This window comes from Bufo bufo, chromosome 1 (genome assembly GCF_905171765.1).
Source record: "Bufo bufo chromosome 1, aBufBuf1.1, whole genome shotgun sequence".
NCBI classification, from domain to species: domain Eukaryota; kingdom Metazoa; phylum Chordata; class Amphibia; order Anura; family Bufonidae; genus Bufo; species Bufo bufo.
In genome coordinates, this window is record NC_053389.1 from 438,884,736 (window position 1) to 438,905,344 (window position 20,609).

The window sequence follows — 20,609 nt, forward strand, 5'->3', positions numbered from 1 at the left end:
CCATGATAAATATTGGCTCTCTGGGATGTTGAGAGAAGTTCTCCACATTTTGGTTGGCAGCCCCGCTACTCTGCAGCACCTGTCCAGAAAGCCCCTCCCTCCAGCTGCCGCCGAGCACGCAGACACGCCCCTGGGCGGGGCTCAGGGAGGAAGAAACACCCAAGCCCTCATTGGACGGTTCGAAGCAATGTAGTGAGAAGCAGCCAGCGACAGCGCAGAGTGAGGAGATGGGCGGGGCGGGCGGTTTGTCCGAACTGGAGAGTGTGTGGGAGCTGCAGTGTACGGAGGGCGCTGAGAGCAGAGCCAGTGGCCGGAATACTGCCCGTTACCGGGACTTAGCGGGAGCCGTGGTGAGTATGAACGGGCAATAGTCTGGCACCGTATAGAAGCCATGTGGCGGGCGCTTCTGAGGTAACTGTGATTTAGAAGTAGCGGAACAGCAGGTGGCGCTGTGCTAGGCTGGAGCTGAGCGCGGAGCTGTCACTTCAGTTGCTTTGAGGGGGCTTATATAACTCCCATTACTATGTGTGTATTGTGTCTATGCCCAAGGACCCTGCTCTCGGAACATGACAGCAGTAGTCAGACTTACCATACATCCCCACCACTTATATATAATGGTCTGCCAGAACCAGCACTCTGGGACTGAGTGTGGGGTCACCTCTGCCATTCAAATGGGCAGTTCAGATTAGGGCTCATTCAGACTAGTGATGTGAAGTCTGCTGATTTTCTGTCTGTGTATACTGTGCGGTATTGTAGAAGTGTGGCATTGGCCATGCTAATCCATCCAGGAATGGTGACGCAGGCGGTCTTTGTGTATATGTGGGGTGGCTGGACCCATGGATACGTTTGGCGGTATCATTAGTAGTATAGAGGCTCTTATTACATCCCCTCAGTTTGAAGTCAGGTTAGGATTTGGGGAAATCTAAAATGTATGAAGATTAGGCTACTTTCACATCTGCGTTTTTAATTCAGGTTTATACCCGGCAGAAGATCTCAAAACCTGAATTAAATGGATCAGTTTTGTTCCCATTCATTGTCAGTAAGGACAAAACTGATCAGGATGCATCGGTTAAGGCTACGTTCACACTTGCGGCAGATTCTATTGCCGGAACTGCCTGCTGGATCCGGCAATCCGGTCGCAAACGGATGCATTTGCCAGACGGATGCGGATCAGTCTCACAAATGCATTGCAATACCGGATCCGTCTCTCCGGTGTCATCCAGAAAAAAAACGGATCCGGTATAATTTTTTATTTTTTTTTGCATTTTTAAAGGTCTGCGCATGCGCAGACCGGAAAGCCGTATCTGTTTTGCCCTAACACTTAATGCCGGATCCGGCACTAATACACTTAAATGTAAATTACTGCCGGATCTGGCATTCCGGCAAGTGATCAGTATTTTTGGCCGGAGAGAAAACTGCAGCATGCTGCGGTATTTTCTCCATCCAAAAAAGGTAAGAGGGACTGAACTGATGCATCCTGAACGGATTGCTCTCCATTTAGAATTTCAGTTTTTGTCCGGTATTGAGCCCTGAGGACAGAACTCAATATCGGAAAACTTTAACACAAGGGTGAAAGTACCCTCAGTTCAGTTGCGTTTTGGGGCCGACACAAAACCTCTACAAGCAGCGTATTTGTGTCCAGTTTGCAAAATGCAACAAACCAGATCCGGCATGAAAATCAATGTAAGTCAATAGTACCAGATCGTTTTTTTTTTTTTTAGTTACCGGAAAAAACTGATCCGGCACCCATTGACTTAGAATGATTTTCATGCCACATCCGATTTGTTGCGTTTTGATTTAATACAGTTGGATCCGGCTGAAATGGAGCCATCAGAATGTATTAAATGGAATGGATAAGTTTAAGGCTCCATTCACACATCCGCAATTCCATTCTGAATTTTGCGGAACGGAATTGCGGACCCATTCATTTCTATGGGGCCGCCCGATCCGGAATTGCGGACCCACACTTCCGGGTCTGCATTTCCGTTCCCCAAAAAAATAGAATATGCCCTATTCTTGTCCGCGGACAAGAATAGGCATATTCTATTAGTGCCGGCGATGTGCGTCCTGCAAAATGCGGAACGCACATTGCCGGTGTCTGTGTTTTGTGGATCCGCCAAACACACACTGATGTGTGAATGGACCCTAATTTAGGTTTTGACCTCCTCTGCTGTATCGTAAAACCTGAAGTAAAATGCCTTAGGGCTCTTTCACACGAGCGGATGTCGTGCGGGTAATCTGCTGCGTGAACGAGAACCAAGCCCCGCTGTCCGGAGCAGTAACATGATTGATAATACTCTGTGCCTCTCTGTGATCTTTTTACTACAAAATCACAGTGAGATAAAGTTGTCCCAGTGATTTTGTAGTAAAAAGATCACAGAGAGGCACAGAGCATTATCAATCATGTTACTGCTCCGTGTCTCTGCTGTCCGGAACGGGGCTTGGCTGTCTTGCACGCAGCAGATTACCCGCACAACAGGTAACAGGGGGGAGAGCGCGCCAGGACCTCATGAGTTTTGGGACTCATTGGCTTGCACTCTGTATTGTAGATCTCCAGAACTTGAGATGTTCAATAGATTTTAGCAAAACTACTGGGCCAAGGAAAGGGACCCAGTGTTTTGCTAAGGGGACCTGTGAACGTCAGGGCAGTAAAACTAGTGACAGATTCCTTAGATGATGACAACCAGATTGTAGCAACTCCTATTGTAATGTCATATAATACATGAAGGAATTTCTGTATTGTAATATATTTTATGGTTTCCTGCGTCTCGATCCCGGTTTCCTTACTTGTTGGCCAGTTTGAAAGGCAAATTACAGATGCCATTGCCTATTGTCTTCTGATCTCATCCAGAACATCCTCACGTTGTGGCTATTTCCAGCTTTTCATTGTATGACCTCCCTGCCTAGAGATGATGACCTGATGAGGGTTGTGCATGGAAATCCTCTTGTGGTATATGCATCCTGTGACAACGTATGACAGTATCTTACGAAAACAATAGTTACTGGTGGCTCTCTGCCTCATAGACTGGGATCATGAGCAGAGGAACCCTTCTATGACGGCCATATTCCCCTAATAGAGACTATGGAAAGACACTTGTTCCTCAGGGCCCACCAGCCGGCCATAGTTTGAGAATATCCCACAGAATGAATACCTGTTCGAAGTGCTTATGCATGGGCACTATTATATCACCTGCTCAATACTTAGGAAGTCCTGAAAATATGACCGGCAGGTGGGCCCTGAGGACTGGAGTTGAGGAACCCTGGACTGTTGGGGTGAGACAACCCCATTAATCTAATGCTTGAAGTGGCAGCAAATGCGGGAAAGAGCTGTGCTCCTTTGGCCTCTCAGCTGGCTGAACTGGTAAATTTGCCATAGCTACTGGGCATATTGGAGTGATCCAACAAACTATCTTGGTTCTACACTGGTAAAGATGTTTTACACCTGGCATCAGGGCACCTACAGGAGGGCCCACCAAAGGCACAAACTACCTCTCTGCCTATTAAGGGAAAAAAAAAAAAAGGTGGTGACATATGGCAGCCAGTGTGGCGAGACCACTAGACACTGCTAAAACTGAAAGGAGACCAGGTCCATTTTTGGGGCATTAGCTCTGGCTGGCTGCACATGCACAGCTTCCTTCACATGTACAGTAGCTGTATAGTTTGTAATTTGATTTGTTGTGTTTCTGCTGGGTGATGCTAATGTCTGTAAAGCGCTGCGGAATATGTCAGCGCTATGTAAGTGCATAAAATAATTAGAAGCATGCCAGATTTATCAAATGCAACTTTAAAAAAGGTGCCTTCATACTTCAGTTAGGGAGTGGTGTAAAAAACGGAGCTACTTGTATAGACCACAAATAGTTCTTTATAAAGATGCACCAAAGTTATCAAATACTGGGGAAGATCTTTTAAAACTAGTGTACCCATATGCCAGTCTTGATCTCCCTGCATTGGCATGAGATGCATCTAATTAAAGGGGTTATTCTGGTTACATTGTTATTCACTATCCACAGGAGTGGCACAAAGGGGATGCGGGCACTGTCGGAATGGGAGCAGCTTTTACTGGATTGTATAAATGGTAAAAGTAGCAAGATATAAATGACCAGGAGAGCAACCCGAAGAAAGAATGTGAGGTCAGTGACTACTGGGAAGAGCTGCAGCTAAGGCTACTTTCACACTCGCGTTTGGTGCGGATCCGTCATGGATCTGCACAGACTGATCCGTTCAGATAATACAACCGCATGCATCCGTTCAGAACGGATCCGGTTTATTATCTGTAACATAGCCAAGATGGATACGTCTTGAACACCATTGAAAGTCAATGGAGGACGGATCAGTTTTCTATTGTGCCAAATTGTCATAGAAAACGGATCCGTCCCCATTGACTTGCATTGTGTGTCAGAATGGATCCGTTTGGCTCAGTTGCAAGCAGCGTTTTGGTGTCCGCCTCCAAAGCGGAATGGAGACGGAACTGATGCAAACTAAGGCATTCTGAGCGGATCCTTTTCCATTCTGAATGCATTAGGGCAAAACTGATCCGTTTTTGACCGCTTGTGAGATCCCTGAATAATGTAAAAAAAAAATGATAATCGGATATCATACAATGATATTTTCTAACAAAGCTAGAACCAGCCCTGTACCTTACATGGATCCAGGGATCTCCCCATTCATTGCTGCAATTGCTCTGCTAGATTTATTTCAAGCTGGCAGCTCACAGGGTGTGTCCTTTCTCATAGATGTGTCCTTTCTGCTGCAACTGGCGGCAGTTGAAGGATGGAAGTGAGCACGTGCTTCCATTTCGGTGAGCTGGACAGAGAAATTAGAAGAAGAACAAACAGCAGGTGGCGCTATACCGATAGATTTGAGTGAATAACTCAGTGGCTACAATACACTTTTAACTGCATACAATTACAAAAGTGTTCAGATCCAGGTGCTGGTTTGAAGGACAACCCTTTTAAGCAGTGAGCTCCCCATTCGGCGTCTGAACAGTATGATATCTGTTGCTTATGTTTTCCACATTGATTGATGCTGGCATTTCTAGTTTGTGACACAGAGGGCTCTGTTATAAAATGTCATAGGACAGTTTTCTGGTGCATAAATTCCTTGGCACTTGTGTTGCTGGCAACAATATCCAGAATGTAAATTCCTCCATTCTTGGGTAGCCCCTGTGGGCAGCAGCACTGAGGGTCTGGCTGTATTCAGTTTCCTACGCCATATGACACTGCTTGATCACTTTAGTCTTCCAGTTCTGCCCAGTTCATTGCTTTTCATTACTTCATAGCATACTTGCACGCGGCATAAATCTGATCATCTTGATGATGGTGCTCTGGTAATACACAGATGCATTCGATTCTGGGGTTATGTACTGGCCAAACCCCCCCCCCCCCCCCCCCCCCTCCCCCCCATCTGTAGACAGCACTGTCTGGGTGCTTACTCCTCATAAACAAGACCCTGCTCTGGATGAGGAACTTTAGATCTGGGATATCAAACTCATGGCCCTCCAGCTGGTGCAAAACTAACTCCCAGCATGCCCTGATAGATGTAGACACGATAAAAGTTGTAGTTTTACAACAGCTGGAGGGCCGCAGTTTAACATCCCAGACTTGGGGGAGGAAAGAACACTGTAAGAACATGCGTCTTCGTGTAGGTGGTGGCCTTTTAGAGTCCAGCACTGGCCAGTAACTTTCCTACCTGATACTCTCCTTCCCCATTTCATACACCCCGATCCAGATGGACCTGTCAGAAACCAGGAAGGAAAAAGCACCACCACAAGAGTTCTCGATATTTTACACTAAGTCCAGCACAAATCTCTGGTACTGGTCCTTCTCGAAACTGTTTTGACAGAGTAAGGCTGTGTTCACATGGGCGTTGCGGGAAAATGTGTGGGTGTGTTGCGGGAACACGCGCGAGTGCAAAACATTGTAATGCGTTTTGCACTCGCGTGAGAAAAATCGCGCATGTTTGGTACCCGAACTTCTTCACAGAAGTTCGGGCTTGGGATCGGTGTTCTGTAGACTGTATTATTTTGCCTTATAACATGGTTATAAGGGAAAATAGCATTCTGAATACAGAATGCATAGTACAATAGCGCTGGATCGGTTAAATTTTTTTTTTTTTTAATATTTTTTTTTTTTAAACTCTCCTTAATCCACTTGATCGCGAAGCTGGCATCTCCTTCTGTCTTCATCTTAGCTGTGTGGAGCAACAGGACCTGTGGTGACGTCACTCCGGTCATCACATGATCTTTTACCATGGTGATGGACCATGTGATGACCGGAGTGATGTCACCACAGGTCCTGTTGCTCCACACAGCTAAGATGAAGACAGAAGGAGATGCCGGCTCCGCCATCAAGTGGATTAAGGTGAGTTGAATTATTTTTTTTATTTTTTTTTAACCCCTCCAGCGCTATTTTACTATGCATTCTCTATTCAGAATGCTATTTTCCCTTATAACCATGTTATAAGGGAAAATAATAATGATCGGGTCTCCATCCCGATCGTCTCCTAGCAACCGTGTGTGAAAATCGCACTGCATCCGCACTTGATTGCGGATTCTTGCGATTTCCACGCAACCCAAGAATATAGAGCATGCTGCGATTTTCACGCAACGCACAAGTGATGCGTGAAAATCACCGCTCATGTGAACAGCCCCATAGAAATGAATGGGTCGGTATTCAGTGCGGGTGCAATGCGTTCACATCACGCATCGCATCCGCGCGGAATATTCGCCCGTGTGAACTCAGCCTAAGGCTACTTTCACACTGGCGTTTTGGCTTTCCGTTTCTGAGATCCGTTCAGGGCTCTCACAAGCGGTCCAAAACAGATCAGTTTTGCCCTAATGCATTCTGAATGGAAAAGGATCTGCTCAGAATGCATCAGTTTGCCTCCGTTCAGTCACCATTCCGCTCTGGAGGCAGACACCAAAACGCTGCGGGGACGGATCTGTTTTCTATGATACAATCTGGCACAATAGAAAAACGGATCCGTCCTCCATTGACTTTCAATGGTGTTCAAGACTGATCCGTCTTGGCTATGTTAAAGATAATACAAACTGATCCGTTCTGAATGGATGCATGCGGTTGTATTATCTGAACAGATGCCATGACGGATCCGCACCAAACGCAAGTGTGAAAGTAGCCTAAGTTGGACATATATAGGTCATGTAATAAAAAATACCGGTTTGTAATTTCAGGCAGCAAGAATCTCCTGACAGGTCTCCTTTAGACTTGCTTTCCATGGAGTGGCACAACTGCGCATACCCATGGTAGCCAACGGCCACACACATTGTCAGTTTTAGTTGAGGTATTGCCTTACAAATGTGTGTGCTCATTGGTTCCAGAAATCCAGCCTAAAGCCTTTGACTGCAGCTGCTGGCTTCTGTCCCAGCCTCTTGGACTAGTAGTGAACAAGCAGCCTGTGTGAGCTCACACACCATGTTCTCAGCCGGTCATTCTTCTGTGGTGAAATGATGAAGCCTGGAAATTGTGCTACTAGAACAGATGTGGTATTATCTTCTGTGCTCCATTCCTGAAGATCTCACCCTGTGTTTCCCTGATATCATATGCTCGGCTCGCTTGTGTGGGTGTAGTGACATGCATGTTTCCAGTTCAGCTGAACCCTCTAATGTTTAGCACAAGGATTCCCAGTGTTTGCTACCAGATGCATGAATGGTGGGTTTGGCTAAAAAGGCAAGAAAAGCCTTAAAAAAAAAAAAAAAGTTAAAGTCCTAAATGGAACATAGATGAACTGAATAGAAGCAATGTAGACTGGGGAAAGTGCATCGGTTATTAGAGAGGGACACGCTGAGGAGCTCCTTATCCCCTTTGTTATAATGATCAGGGTGGTCTCTGTGTCTTTAGGGTCGTTGCACTATATGGCTAGGTACACACAGTGTAAAAATTATGCTGTGGAAGGGATCTTACAATCCGTAACTAAATCCTTATGTTATATGCAGATTTTGGTGCGGATGTAGTTACCGATTTCATTCTTTGCATTGCAATGAATGAATTCCCCAGAGAAAATCTGCAGCATTTCCGCAGCGTAGGGGTATGTTCTGTCCCTGTGCCAGAGAATCCAATCTATGCCAGCTTCTTGCTAGTGTAGCTTTGGACTACAATTTACATCCTTGTTTAAAGGGCATCTGTCAGCAGATTTGTACCTATGTCACTGTTTGACCTGTTACATGTGCACTTGGCAGCTGAAGGCATCTGTGTTGGTCCCATCTTCATATGTGCCCGCATTGCTGAGAAAATGTTATTGTATGCAAATGAGCCACTGGGAGCAATGGGGGCATTGCTGTTACTTTTAGAGGCTCAACTCTCTCTGCAACTGCTGCATCCTCCCTACTTTGATTTAGAGAGCCAGGTATAATGACTTTCACTGCCTGGCCCTGTCAATGATAGTGGAGAGGGTTTGGCAGTTGCAGAAAAAACAGAACCTTTAGGTGTAACGCTAACGCCCCTGTTGCTCCTAGAGGCTCATTTGCATATTTTAAAACATCATTTGTCTCAGTAATGTGAGCACATATGAACATGGGGCCAACACAGATGCCTTCAGCTGCCAAGTGCACAGGCATGCAGCATGGCTCTGTGGGGCTTCCTTCTACTAAGCCCAACTAATAACTCAAATAGGCCAATTTGTGTTTTTTTTTTTTTTTTTTTTTTCCCCATCATAAAACTATTTTGAAACATCAATGCACCTTGTATTTTATACTGTATCTTAAAACAATTGTGCACAACCAGTCTGATGTTAAAGAAGCACTCCAGGATTTTTGTCTTTGCCTATATACTGCAGAATAGGCCATTATTTTTGTATGCTATGTGTACGCCTGTGTATTTTGTGGGTTGTCAGCCATCTTAAGTTCTTCTTCCCTTCAGATATGGTTTTCATAATGAATACTACATTTTCCATCATGCCCGGCTATGCATAGATAAAGGTCAGAGTCTCACCACACTGCACTGCTCTGTGTAATGGCAGCCATGACAGATCAGTGACCGTTTCTATTAGTGATCGACCGATTATCGGTTTGGCCGATATTGAGGATTTTGAACGTTATCGGTATCTGCATCTATTTTGCCGATATACCGATAACGTATTGGGAACACAGAACGCGCTGCTCTCAGCGCGTTCTGTGTTCCCTCCGCAGCACAGGGGAGAAGGAAGCAGTGTCTCCTCCCCCTGTGATGCTGCTGCCGCTGCCTCCAATGACAGGACGGAAGACAAGAGGAGGGGAGGGGCTGTGGCCGCTGCACCACCAATGAAGATGAGTCTTTCATTAATTCAAATACAGGAGGCGGGAGCTGGCTGCAGAATCACATAGCCGGCTCCCGACCTCTATGAACGGCAGCTGCGGTCCGCGGTAGTTAACCTCTTAGGTGCCGCGGATCGCAGCTACCGCTCATAGAGGTCGGGAGCCGGCTATGTGATTCTGCAGCCAGCTCCCGCCTCCTGTATGTGAAAGAGAGGTATCTTCATTGGTGGCGCAGTGCGCCCCCCCCCCCCCCCTCAAGCAGTGCGCCCCCCCACCCCAATAGTAAAAACATTGGTGGTGCAGTGCGCCCCCCCCCCCCTCAAGCCCCCTAGTATTAGTCATTGGTGGCGCAGTGCGCCCCCCACCCCCATCCCAATAGTAAAAACATTGGTGGCGCAGTGCCCCCCCCCCCCCCCAGTTCTAATCATTGGTGGCAGTGGCCACAGGATCCCCTCTCCCCTGCTCCTCCGATCGGACCCCTAGCAGTGTAAGCCTGGGGCTCCGATCGGTTACCATGGCAGCCAGGACGCTATTGAAGCCCTGGCTGCCATAGTCAGCTCCATGCTGCTGTGTGCACAGAGCACAGGGCAGCAGGGAGAGTGCGAGATCCTATTCACTCTGATAGAGATCTATCAGGGTGAATGGGACAAGGGTTCTAGTCCCTAAGGGGGCTAAAAGTTAGTAAAAAAAAAACACAAAAATATTAAGTATAAATGAAAAAGATTTACAAAAAAAATAAAATAATAATACACGTTAACAATAAACATTAATTTTCAGCAGATTTGTGTAGGAATTTTTTTTTTTTTCCTCAAAAATAAAAATACCCAGAATATCGGTATAAATTATCGGCTATCGGCCTGAAAGTTGACAAATTATCGGTATCGGCCCTAAAAAATCAATATCGGTCGATCCCTAGTTTCTATCCCCTCACACTGTAGGGTCTCCATGTTCTCCTATGTGATACAGGTTGAGCCTCTCTGCCCTGTCAGCTCTTACATGCAGGAGGCAGGGAGACCAGTGTGAAGCTACAAGTCATAGAACTATGATTATTACTACAATTGATCCTCAGGTCACTTGAATGTGGTCTGCGATCTGTCCGTTCTGCAAAAAGATAGAACTTGCTCTATCTTTTTGCGGTGCGGAGGCACGGAATGGAAGCACTCCGTAGTGCTTCGGTGGGGTTACGTTCAGTGCTTCCATTCCACACCGCATCTCCGGATTTGCGGACCCATTCAAGTGAATGGGTCCGCATCCGTGATGGGGAATGCACACAGCTGGTGCTCCGTGTATTGCGGACCCGCCGTGTGCAGATCGCAATGTGGCAATGGAGGGGCAACGGCTGTGTGAATGAGCCCTAACAGTAGGGAATCTACTCAATAGTGCCATATTGAAATCACCATTTACAGCTGTATAATAAAAAAAGGTGCCAAAAAATTATAGATAATCCACATCTATTTCATATACAAAGAATGATATAATCCTTGTATACAATATACTAGGTACGTTTTATATATTTATCGGGCCATTAAGTGCCTCCTCTGAACCAAACTACTGAAGAAGCAATACCGCGAAACGCACGTTGAGGGGAAGTTGCATCTTGCACCTGCACCTCGGTATGTTATAAACAGAAAGGCCTTTTTGTTTTATGTCACCATATCTAACTATATCAGCGAAAGGTATTCCTTAGTGAGGTAAAATCAGTTACTCTGAACATGGACCAAAGAAAGCTAAGGAGAGAGTTGTTTCAGGAGATTAGAAAGAAAATTATAGACAAACATGTTAAAGGTAAAGGCTCGAAGACTATCTCCAGCTTGATGTTCCTATTACTACAGTTGTACATATCATGCTGACGTTTAAGGACTGCAGGACTGTAGCCAACCTCCCTGGATGTGGCTGCAAAAGGAAAATTGCTGAAAAATTGAAGAGACAAGAGGATATTAGCTTATGCACACGATCATAATTTTGGTCTGCATCTGATTTTTTATTTTTTTTGGCGGACCCATTAATCTCTATAGGGCCGCAAAAGATGCACAGTGATGTGCTGTCCACATCCATAAGTCTGTTTTGTGGCTCTGCAGAAAAGTGTCCTATTCCTGCCGTTTGGCTTACAAGGATAGGAGATTTCCACAGGAGTAAAACAAAATATGGTGGCAAGCACTTGGTTGGTATCTATGTTTTGCGGATCCTCTATTTGTGGACTGCAAAACGCTTACGCTGTGTACATGAGCCCTAATACGAATGTTAACCAAAGAGCCCAGAACAACTTCCAAAGAGATTAGAGCTGAACGTCAAGGTAGATCAGTGTCGGATCACATCAACCGTTGCTGTCGTCAGGTGGATTTAGATGAGCAGATAATTGTTACGATTTTGACGCCTAAGTGTCTTAATGGAAGACGACCGAGGAGGAAATCACTGTTTAAAACAAATCATGAAAAAGCAAGACTGGAATTTGCCAAAATGAATATTGACAAGCCACAAAACTTCTGGGTCAATGTCCTTTGGACAGTTGAGACAAAATTGGAGCTTTTTAGCAAGTCGCATAAACTCTATGTTCACAGACACAAAAATGAAGCGTACAAGGAAAAGGACATTATATGTATTGTGAAACATGGAGTATTGGTTATGTTTTTGGGGCTGCTTTGCTGCATCTGGCGCAGGATGGCTTAAATCTGTGCAGGGTAAAGTGAAATCTCAAGACTAATAATGCATTCTGGAGCAAAATCTTGGTCTGGGTTGTAGGTCATAGGTCCTCCAGCAGGATAATGACCCAAAACACACAGCTAAAAACGTCCAAGAGCGTCTGGCTAAGAGCAAAGCATTGGACTACTCTGAAGTGGCCTTATTAAGCTTAAGCTGATAAATGCAGTCTGGACAAGGCACCCTTCAACCCTTGAGACCGCTCAGGTTACAGAAATCGTTTGGTTGCAGTGATTGCCTCAAAATATTAAGTTGAGGGTACCATCATTTTTGTCCAGGCCAGTTTCATTTGTTTGCTTTATAAATTATTCTGTTGAACCACAATTCCAAAGCAATGTCAGATTTGTCAGGATTTTCAGTACATAACTGTTTCAAGTTGTTTCAGTGACCATTATGGGTTTTTATTTCTTTAACGGAAGGGTACATACAATTTTGTCCACATTTGTATCTGCACTCCTGGCCCTTTACTTATAGGAGACATAATATCTTCAACAGAATACAGAGGGAGCGGCCTGAGAACTGCCAGGAGGGATTTGAATGGTGAGGTCATCCTGTAGTTTACAGGAAGTCAGCCAAACTGGAGAGACCGAGTTCCTGTTTACACATTAGTGCAAGCTCTGGACTGCTGCTTGCACCTAGAATGTATGGGATTTTAGGAGAATGTAGCCACGCCCCCAAATTGTTGTAAGAACTAATGTTCTCAACCAAAACTATCCTTACTCTAAACGTATTCCTAATCCTAACACACACAAGAGACCACCCACAACATTTAGAAAAAGTCCCTCAGCCCCCAAAAAAACAATACTTACCTAAATGCTACTTTTCACCCCCATCTCATACTCGCATGAGACCTAAACCTGTCAGGAGCCATTACATTGTAGGCTTTACTCTGGACTGCTGGTCAGGCTTGGGCCAAATTCTGAATAATGAAAATGTTCAAAATATATGGATGCAGCTGAGCTAGGGTGTAACACATGACACTGCTAGAAGACTGGTGGCGAGTTAGTAATACATGAAAAATAAACTGAGTTCTTCAAGAGATGGATGTGGAGCTTTTACTGTTGTCAGGTTTTCCCTCCACTTACACTAATGGGGTATAATGGAGCTGGATGCTAATGTGTGGTTGCTGATTACCTCTCAGATTTCTCCCTTGTGTAAGGTGAAAATGACCTTAGGACAGTGACTGCCTCAGAGGGTATATGTGGTCTGCATCCATATGTTCAAAGCTAAAACCAGAAGTGCATCAAATAAGAAGTGCACTTTCCCATTATACTTCATCTGGTTTAGCGTCCATTCCTGGTTTTGCCTTTTAATTTCTTAATGCGAAATGACGCGCAGGAACATCATCTGCAGGGTGTACTTGTTTCAGATTCACATACATCAGTGTGAATACACAGACCCAGGAGTGCCCAGCTATAACTGACGGCCAGGATCAGCAATTAGGCCTCATTCACATCTCCGTTTTTAGATCCAACAGTCTGTTCTGGCACAGAGCAGCCTACCGGATCCATATTGACTGTAATGGGCCCTGGGGTGATCCAGATTATTTCCGGCTTAAATGCCTGGTTTCGGCCGGAATAAAACGGTTGCATGCAGTGGTTTATGTCTGGTCGAAAGCTGGCATTTATGCTGGAAATCGTCCAGGTCACCATCGGACCCCATTGCAGTCAATGGGGATCGGGGGGTGAAGTAGAGGATCCGACAGGCTGCTCTGTGCCGAACAGTCTGTTGGATCTGAACACTGAGATGTGAATGAGGCTTAAGGCTACTTTCACACTCGCGTTTTGGGCGGTTCCGTCATGGATCTGCAAAAATGGATCCGTTACAATAATATAACCGCATGCATCAGTCATGAACCGTTTATTATCTGTAACATAGCAAAGACGGATCCGTCATGAACTCCATTGAAAGTCAATGGAGGACGGATCAGTTTTCTATTGTGCCAGATTGTCAGTGAAAACTAGGGATCGACCGATATTGATTTTTTTTTTTTTTTTAGGGCCGATACCGATAATTTGTGAACTTTCAGGCTGATAGCCAACAATTTATACTGATATTCTGGGAATTTTCATTTTTGAAGAAAAAAAATTTCCTGCACAAATCTGCTGAAAATTTATGTTTATTGTTAACGTGTGGTTTTTTGTTTTTTTTTTGTAAATCTTTTCTTTTTCATTTATACTTAATATATATATATTTTTTTTTTACTAACTTTTAGCCCCCTTAGGGACTAGAACCCTTGTCCTATTCACCCTGATAGATCTCTATCAGGGTGAATAGGATCTCACACTGTCCCTGCTGCTCTGTGCATAGTGCACACAGCAGCATGGAGCTGAACATGGCAGCCAGGGCTTTACCATGGTAACCGATTGGAGCCCCAGGATTACACAGCTGGGGCTCCGATCGGAGGAGCAGGGGAGAGGGGATCCTGTGGCCACTGCCACCAATGATTAATACTGGGGGGGGGGGGGGGCTTGGGTGGGGGGCGCACTGCGCCACCAACCTTTTTAATACTGGGATGGGGGGTGGGGGGCGCACTGCGCCACCAATAATTATACTGGGGGGCTTGGGGGGGGGGGGGGGGTGCACTGCGCCACCAATGAAGAGAAATCTCTCAATTCATATACAGGAGGCGGGAGCTGGCTGCAGAATCGCATAGCCGGCTCCCGACCTCTGAGCGGTAGCTGCGATCCGCGGCACCTAAGGAGTTAACTACCGCAGATCGCAGCTACCGCTCATAGAGGTCGGGAGCCGGCTATGTGATTCTGCAGCCAGCTCCCGCCTCCTGTATATGAATTAATGAAAGACTTATCTTCATTGGTGGAGCGGTGGCCACAGCCCCTCCCCTTCTCGTCGTCTCTCCTCTAATTGGCGGCAGCAGCATCACAGGGGGAGGGAGACACGGCTTCCTTCTCCCCTGTGCTGCGGAGGGAACACAGAGAGCGCTGAGAGCAGCGCGTTATGTGTTCCCAATACGTTATCGGTATATCGGCAAAATAGATGCCGATAACGGTCAAAATACTGAATATCGGCCGATAATATCGGTAAAACCGATAATCGGTCGATCCCTAGTGAAAACGGATCCGTCCCCATTGACTTACATTGTGTGCCAGGACGGATCTGTTTGGCTCAGTTTCGTCAAGCGAACAGCAAAACGCTGCAGGCAGTGTTTTGGTGTCCGACTCCAGAGCGGAATGGAGACCGAGGCAAACTGGGGCATTCTGAGCGGATCCTTTTCCCTTCAGAATGCATTAGGGAAAAACTGATCCGTTTTGGACTGCTTCTGAGAACCCAAGATAGATCTCACAAACGGAAACCAAAACGCTAGTATGAAAGTAGCCTTACTCTGATAACAGATTGATTTTAGAATGGCTGGGTGTTCAACCTCTGAGAATGGAGAGTCCCAGAGTCCCCTCTCTGTAAGGAGCTGTAGTGCAGATATTAGTTCACTACACCATTTGTTTCTAGGAGACAATGGCCCTGATTTATCATACCTTCACTCCAGAATTCTGGCGTCAAAAAGCCCAAAAATTAGGGCTCTGTGACTTTTGTGACTTTTTGCATTTTTACAGCACTCGCGCAGTTTTGTAAAGTGGGTATGGTTAGCTATGTTAATGAGTTTCACTCCAGATTTATCATTGAGACTTTTTTTTTTTTTTTTTTAATTCTCAATCTCACTCCAGGAAAAGGGTGGAGTAGGAAAACTGGAATAACTTCTCTAGACAAAAGTTAGGTCTAAGGCCCCTTTCACACGGGCGAGTATTCCGCGCGGATGCGATGCGTGAGTTGAACGCATTGCACCCGCACTGAATACCGACCCATTCATTTCTATGGGGCTGTTCACATGAGCGGTGATTTTCACGCATCACTTGTGCGTTGCGTGAAAATCGCAGCATGCTCTATATTCTGTGTTTTTCACGCAACGCAGGCCCCATAGAAGTGAATGGGGTTGCGTGAAAATCGCAAGCATCCGCAAGCAAGTGCGGATGCGGTGCGATTTTCACGCACGGTTGCTAGGAGACTATCGGGATGGAGACATGCGCGATTTTTCTCACGCAAGTGCAAAACGCATTACAATGTTTTGCACTCGCGCGGAAAAATCGCGCGTGTTCCCGCAACGCACCCGCACATTTTCCCGCAACGCCCGTGTGAAAGAGTCCTAAGGATAAGAAAAAAAATTATCAAGTAACATAATTGATAAATGTGGCAAAAAGTACTCCAACGCAGACTCAAGCAAAACTGACTTTAAATATTCCCCTCATGATAAATTTTCCCCCCAATGTGTCAGTCCCAGTGAATGAAGTGATTGGACCAACATGTGCACTACTGCTCCACTTCTGGTCAGACCCTCAGTGACCCCATATTTACCACCTAGCCTATTGAACAGCTGTTTTGTCACATTATTCCCCCTGAAAGAGTTAATAAATTTATCTGAAAATGGTGCCATTAACAAAAAAAAAAAAAAAAAAAAAAGCTCCAACTTGACTACAACCGGAAAATAGAAATGTTTATGGCTCTTGCAATGTGACAATGAAAAAAACACTTAAAGGCCTGGTAAGTGGTTAAAATATAGACCAGTTTTGCACTGTGAAAGTGGCCTTACAGCTATTTGCTATTTTAGTGACAAGCTAGTGCACGGATGGTTAATGATGAATACTTTCGGTTACAGGATATATAGTTAGAGGGGTATTCCCATCTGGAACATTTATGGCATAGAATAGATTGATAGGATAAGCCATAAATGTTCAGTAGGTGCAGGTCTCACCCCTTGGCCCTGAAGTGAATGGAGAACACACTGCGCATGCGCCACGTCCTCTCCATTTACTGCTATGGGACTTCCAAATATGGCCTAGCCAGCCAGGGCCCTGTCCTTGACATAGGATATGCCATAAATGACCTGCTGCTGTCAGTATACCCTAAACATCTCAGATGGGAATACCCCCCTCAAACATCGTCTGTGTACTTAATCTGTATATTCTTATTTTCTGAAGGTCATGGCAGCCAGAAACCATTTGTAACACAGCTCATGTTGGAAGGTTCCACAGGTAGGTTTTCTCATAGTTCCAGCTATCAAAAAGTACCGGGTACTTGAACTCTTGTGGCTGCAGGGCAGTATTGGGCTATGTGGCTTGTATCATGAAGCACATGCTTTTAGTGTGCGTCCCCCCGTACATTCAAGCTTCTGAAAGCTACACCTTCTCGGCTGTCACTTAGGAGAAGCTCTACATGTTAGAAATAGAGTAGTTGCTAAGAAGGTAACCTTTTTGGTCCAGGTTTTACACATGCATGTAATATATCTAGGGTTTGTGAAAGTATTGTATGGGATAAAGCAGAATTAAAAAACTTCTTAATTTTTTTTTTTTTTTTTTTTGTAGTTCCAGCTCGCACACTCCTGTGCCCGGACACAGTGTCTGCTACCTGTGCATAACTTGAAGGTAGAAGGTAAGTCCAGCACCAGGTCTGGAGATAAGTCAGTCCATTATTGAAACTTGATAAAGTCAACTGCAATCCTCAAAGGGCATAATCCTAAGGCCTCTTTCACATGGGCGTTGCGGGAAAATGTGCGGGTGCGTTGCGGGAACACCCGCGATTTTTCCGCATGAGTGCAAAACATTGTAATGCGTTTTGCACTCGCGTGAGAAAAATCGCGCGTGTTTGGTACCCAAACCCGAACTTCTTCACAGAAGTTCGGGCTTGGGATCGGTGTTCTGTAAATAGTATTATTTTCCCTTATAACATGGTTATAAGGGAAAATAATGGCATTCTGAATACAGAATGCATAGTAAAACAGCGCTGGAGGGGTTAAAAAAAAAAATAAAAAATCATTTAACTCACCTTAATCCACTTGCTCCATGATTCACCATGGTAAAAGATCATGTGACGTACCATGTGATGACCGGAGTGACGTCATCCCAGGTCCTTGAACTATAGTTAATGCTCACCACAGGTCCTATACAGTAAAAGAGACAGACGGAGATGCCGGCTACGCGAGCAAGTGGATTAAGGTGAGTTAAATGATTTTTTATTTTTTTTAACCCCTCCAGCGCTGTTTTACTATGCATTCTGTATTCAGAATGCTATTATTTTCCCTTATAACCATGTTATAAGGGAAAATAATAATGATCGGGTCTCCATCCCGATCGTCTCCTAGCAACCGTGCGTGAAAATTGCACCGCATCCGCACTTGCTTGCGGATGCTTGCGATTTTCACGCAACCCCATTCATTTCTATGGGGCCTGCGTTACGTGAAAAACGCACAAAGAGGAGCATGCTGCGATTTTCACGCAACGCAAAAGTGATGCGTGAAAATCACCGCTCGTGTGCACAGCCCCATAGAAATGAATGGGTCGGTATTCAGTGCGGTGCAATGTGTTAACCTCCCGCATCGCATCCGCGCGGAATACTCGCTCGTGTGAAAGGGGCCTAAGTGTTTGGATGCGTTTCCTCTGCTCACCTGGTGCTGGACTTACCTTCTCTACCTATTGTATGTGATGTTTTGTAGTATTGAGGTGCACTCGTGGGAGATTTGTAGCAGAGATTACTCCAAATACGTTCCATGAACATGAATGGGCCAGAGATTTTTACAAACTGAATTCGTATGTATGGAAAGTTGGAGAATGTTCTGCAGCAAGTCTCTTGTCTCTGAACGTACACTCCCGAGGTTTAAGATTTCTTGTATTATAAATTTTGTTTCTTAAAAGCTATAATTGTATTGATTACCAAAGATGATAAATAAAATTTGGCCATGGGTGGTAAAAGTTTAGATTGTGTCCATAAGAGCATTTTCTTCACATCTCTTTGGGGTTTTCTGGAATTAAACACTTACGACCTGTCCTTGGGTGTTTAATCCGTGGAGATCCGCTATCCCAGGAACCTGCCGATAAGCACTATACATCTGAGTGTGTCTGGTACTGCTCACCGCCGCAGCCCTTCATTTTTGGGATTTGTGAGAGTACCCAGATGTCAGACCCCACTAATCATAAAGGGAGTGCATATCCTAGTCATAATCCATTGCTGTTTACGATGGGAATAACCTATTTAGTCCCGGAAGCCCCTGTTGGCCTTTTTTTGAAATTCTAGGAAACCTTCTACAGCCAACTCAATCCTCCTGGGATAAAATGATCTGTTATACTGTATATGTTGTATGTATGCCCTGGAAAAAGTGCTTGAAAAAGCAAGCAAAACCCATCATTTTTAGATTTAAACAGTTCTAGTTCATGCTGATCTCACTGAGGACAGCATAAAGTAGTGACAGAAATGCTGATGTCAGCAGTGTGTCATACATGAGCTAAAAGTAAGAACCGGCATCATAACCATTGTAGCACAGGGCTTGAAAAGAGTCAAATCTACCTGAGAAGAGTCATGGTTATTCCTAATCTCCTGCTCTCTCACCCATCTGCTGATGATTGGCAGTTCTCTCCTAGACAGAAAGGGAGACAACTCGGTAGAAGACTGTCAGTCATCAGCAGGTGAGCAGGAATTCATGAATAACCAGGACTCTTCTCAGAGAGCCGTGACCTTCCAGGCCCAGTCTGCAATGATTGTGATTAGGGATGAGCGAATCTACTTCGGAGGCCTTCGGATGAAGCATCCGAAGTTGATTCGCATAAAACTTCGTTCTAATACTGTATGGAGCAGGAGCTCCGTACAGTATTAAAATGTATTGGCTCCGATGAGCCGAAGTTATTGCTTTGCGAAGTCTCGCAAGACTTCGCACAATAACTTCATAAATTAATTTGTACTGTAAAAATCCATTTCCCGAACTCGGGGTTCGGTTCCAAGTGATACCTGCTCCCCACAGTATTAGAACGAAGTTTTATGCGAATCGACTTCGGATGTTACTTTCGACTTACTTTGAACTTTCAAAATGACAGACCACTGAAATCAACTCCCCTGTCTCTACTTTATGCTGACCATACTAACGGCAGCATAAAGTTGAAGACAGGTTCCCTTTTTAATACACTGTCTGATTCGGGAGTTTCTCTTATCCCGGGTAATATAGGATTTTTATATTCATTGCCTATCCTCAGCATAGGCCATCAGCAGTGGGGGTCTGACACCCCGCACCCCTGCTAATCAGTTTTGCCAGAGTAATTTTGGCGCTGTCACTACTAAGCTATGTCCACTACACAATGGAGACAGCTGTGTGGGCCTGAGATACTGTGAAACAGCTGATCGGCGGGGGTACAGGGTGTCAAATCAGATATTGATTTTCTTTTCTGAGGATAGGCCATCAATATAAAAATCCTGGACAACGCCTTTAAAAGTTTTCTGTCATCAGAAACATTCTTAGTAAACTAGCTGATATTGGATTCAGCTGACATTAGCACATCTAACGGTGTTGACCCTTTTATTTTTTCTGGGTGCCTCCGTTTTGGATTTTTTTAAATTAATTGTTTTATGCAAATGAGCATTTAGAAACAATGGGGGTGGTGCCCCTACTTCTAGAGGCACTGTTCTCCCTCCTCTGGCTGTGTCCTTCTCATCTTGATTTACATCCTGCCTGGTTCTGACTTCGGTGAACATCTCACACCTGCGCAGTGACATTCATTACAGCGGTACAGGTGTAGTAAAGGAATGATGCTTGCCGGCCGGATGTAAATGAAGATGAGCAGGACACAGCCAAAGGAAGGAGAACGGAGTAGGGACAACACCCCCATTGTTCCTA

General features: G+C 45.1%; 1 protein-coding gene across 1 annotated transcript in view; it reads left to right on the forward strand.

Annotated features, from left to right (window-relative positions):
* The first annotated feature begins 225 nt into the window (after positions 1 to 225).
* Positions 226 to 20,609, forward strand: part of GAS2L3 (growth arrest specific 2 like 3) — a 50,868-nt gene continuing 30,484 nt past the window's right edge. Inside the window, exons 1-2 of the mRNA XM_040415702.1 lie at positions 226 to 350; positions 16,933 to 16,986. Of these exons, the coding sequence (XP_040271636.1) occupies positions 16,968 to 16,986 (19 nt within the window). The 5' untranslated portion in view covers positions 226 to 350; positions 16,933 to 16,967. The remainder of the gene's footprint in view (positions 351 to 16,932; positions 16,987 to 20,609) is intronic.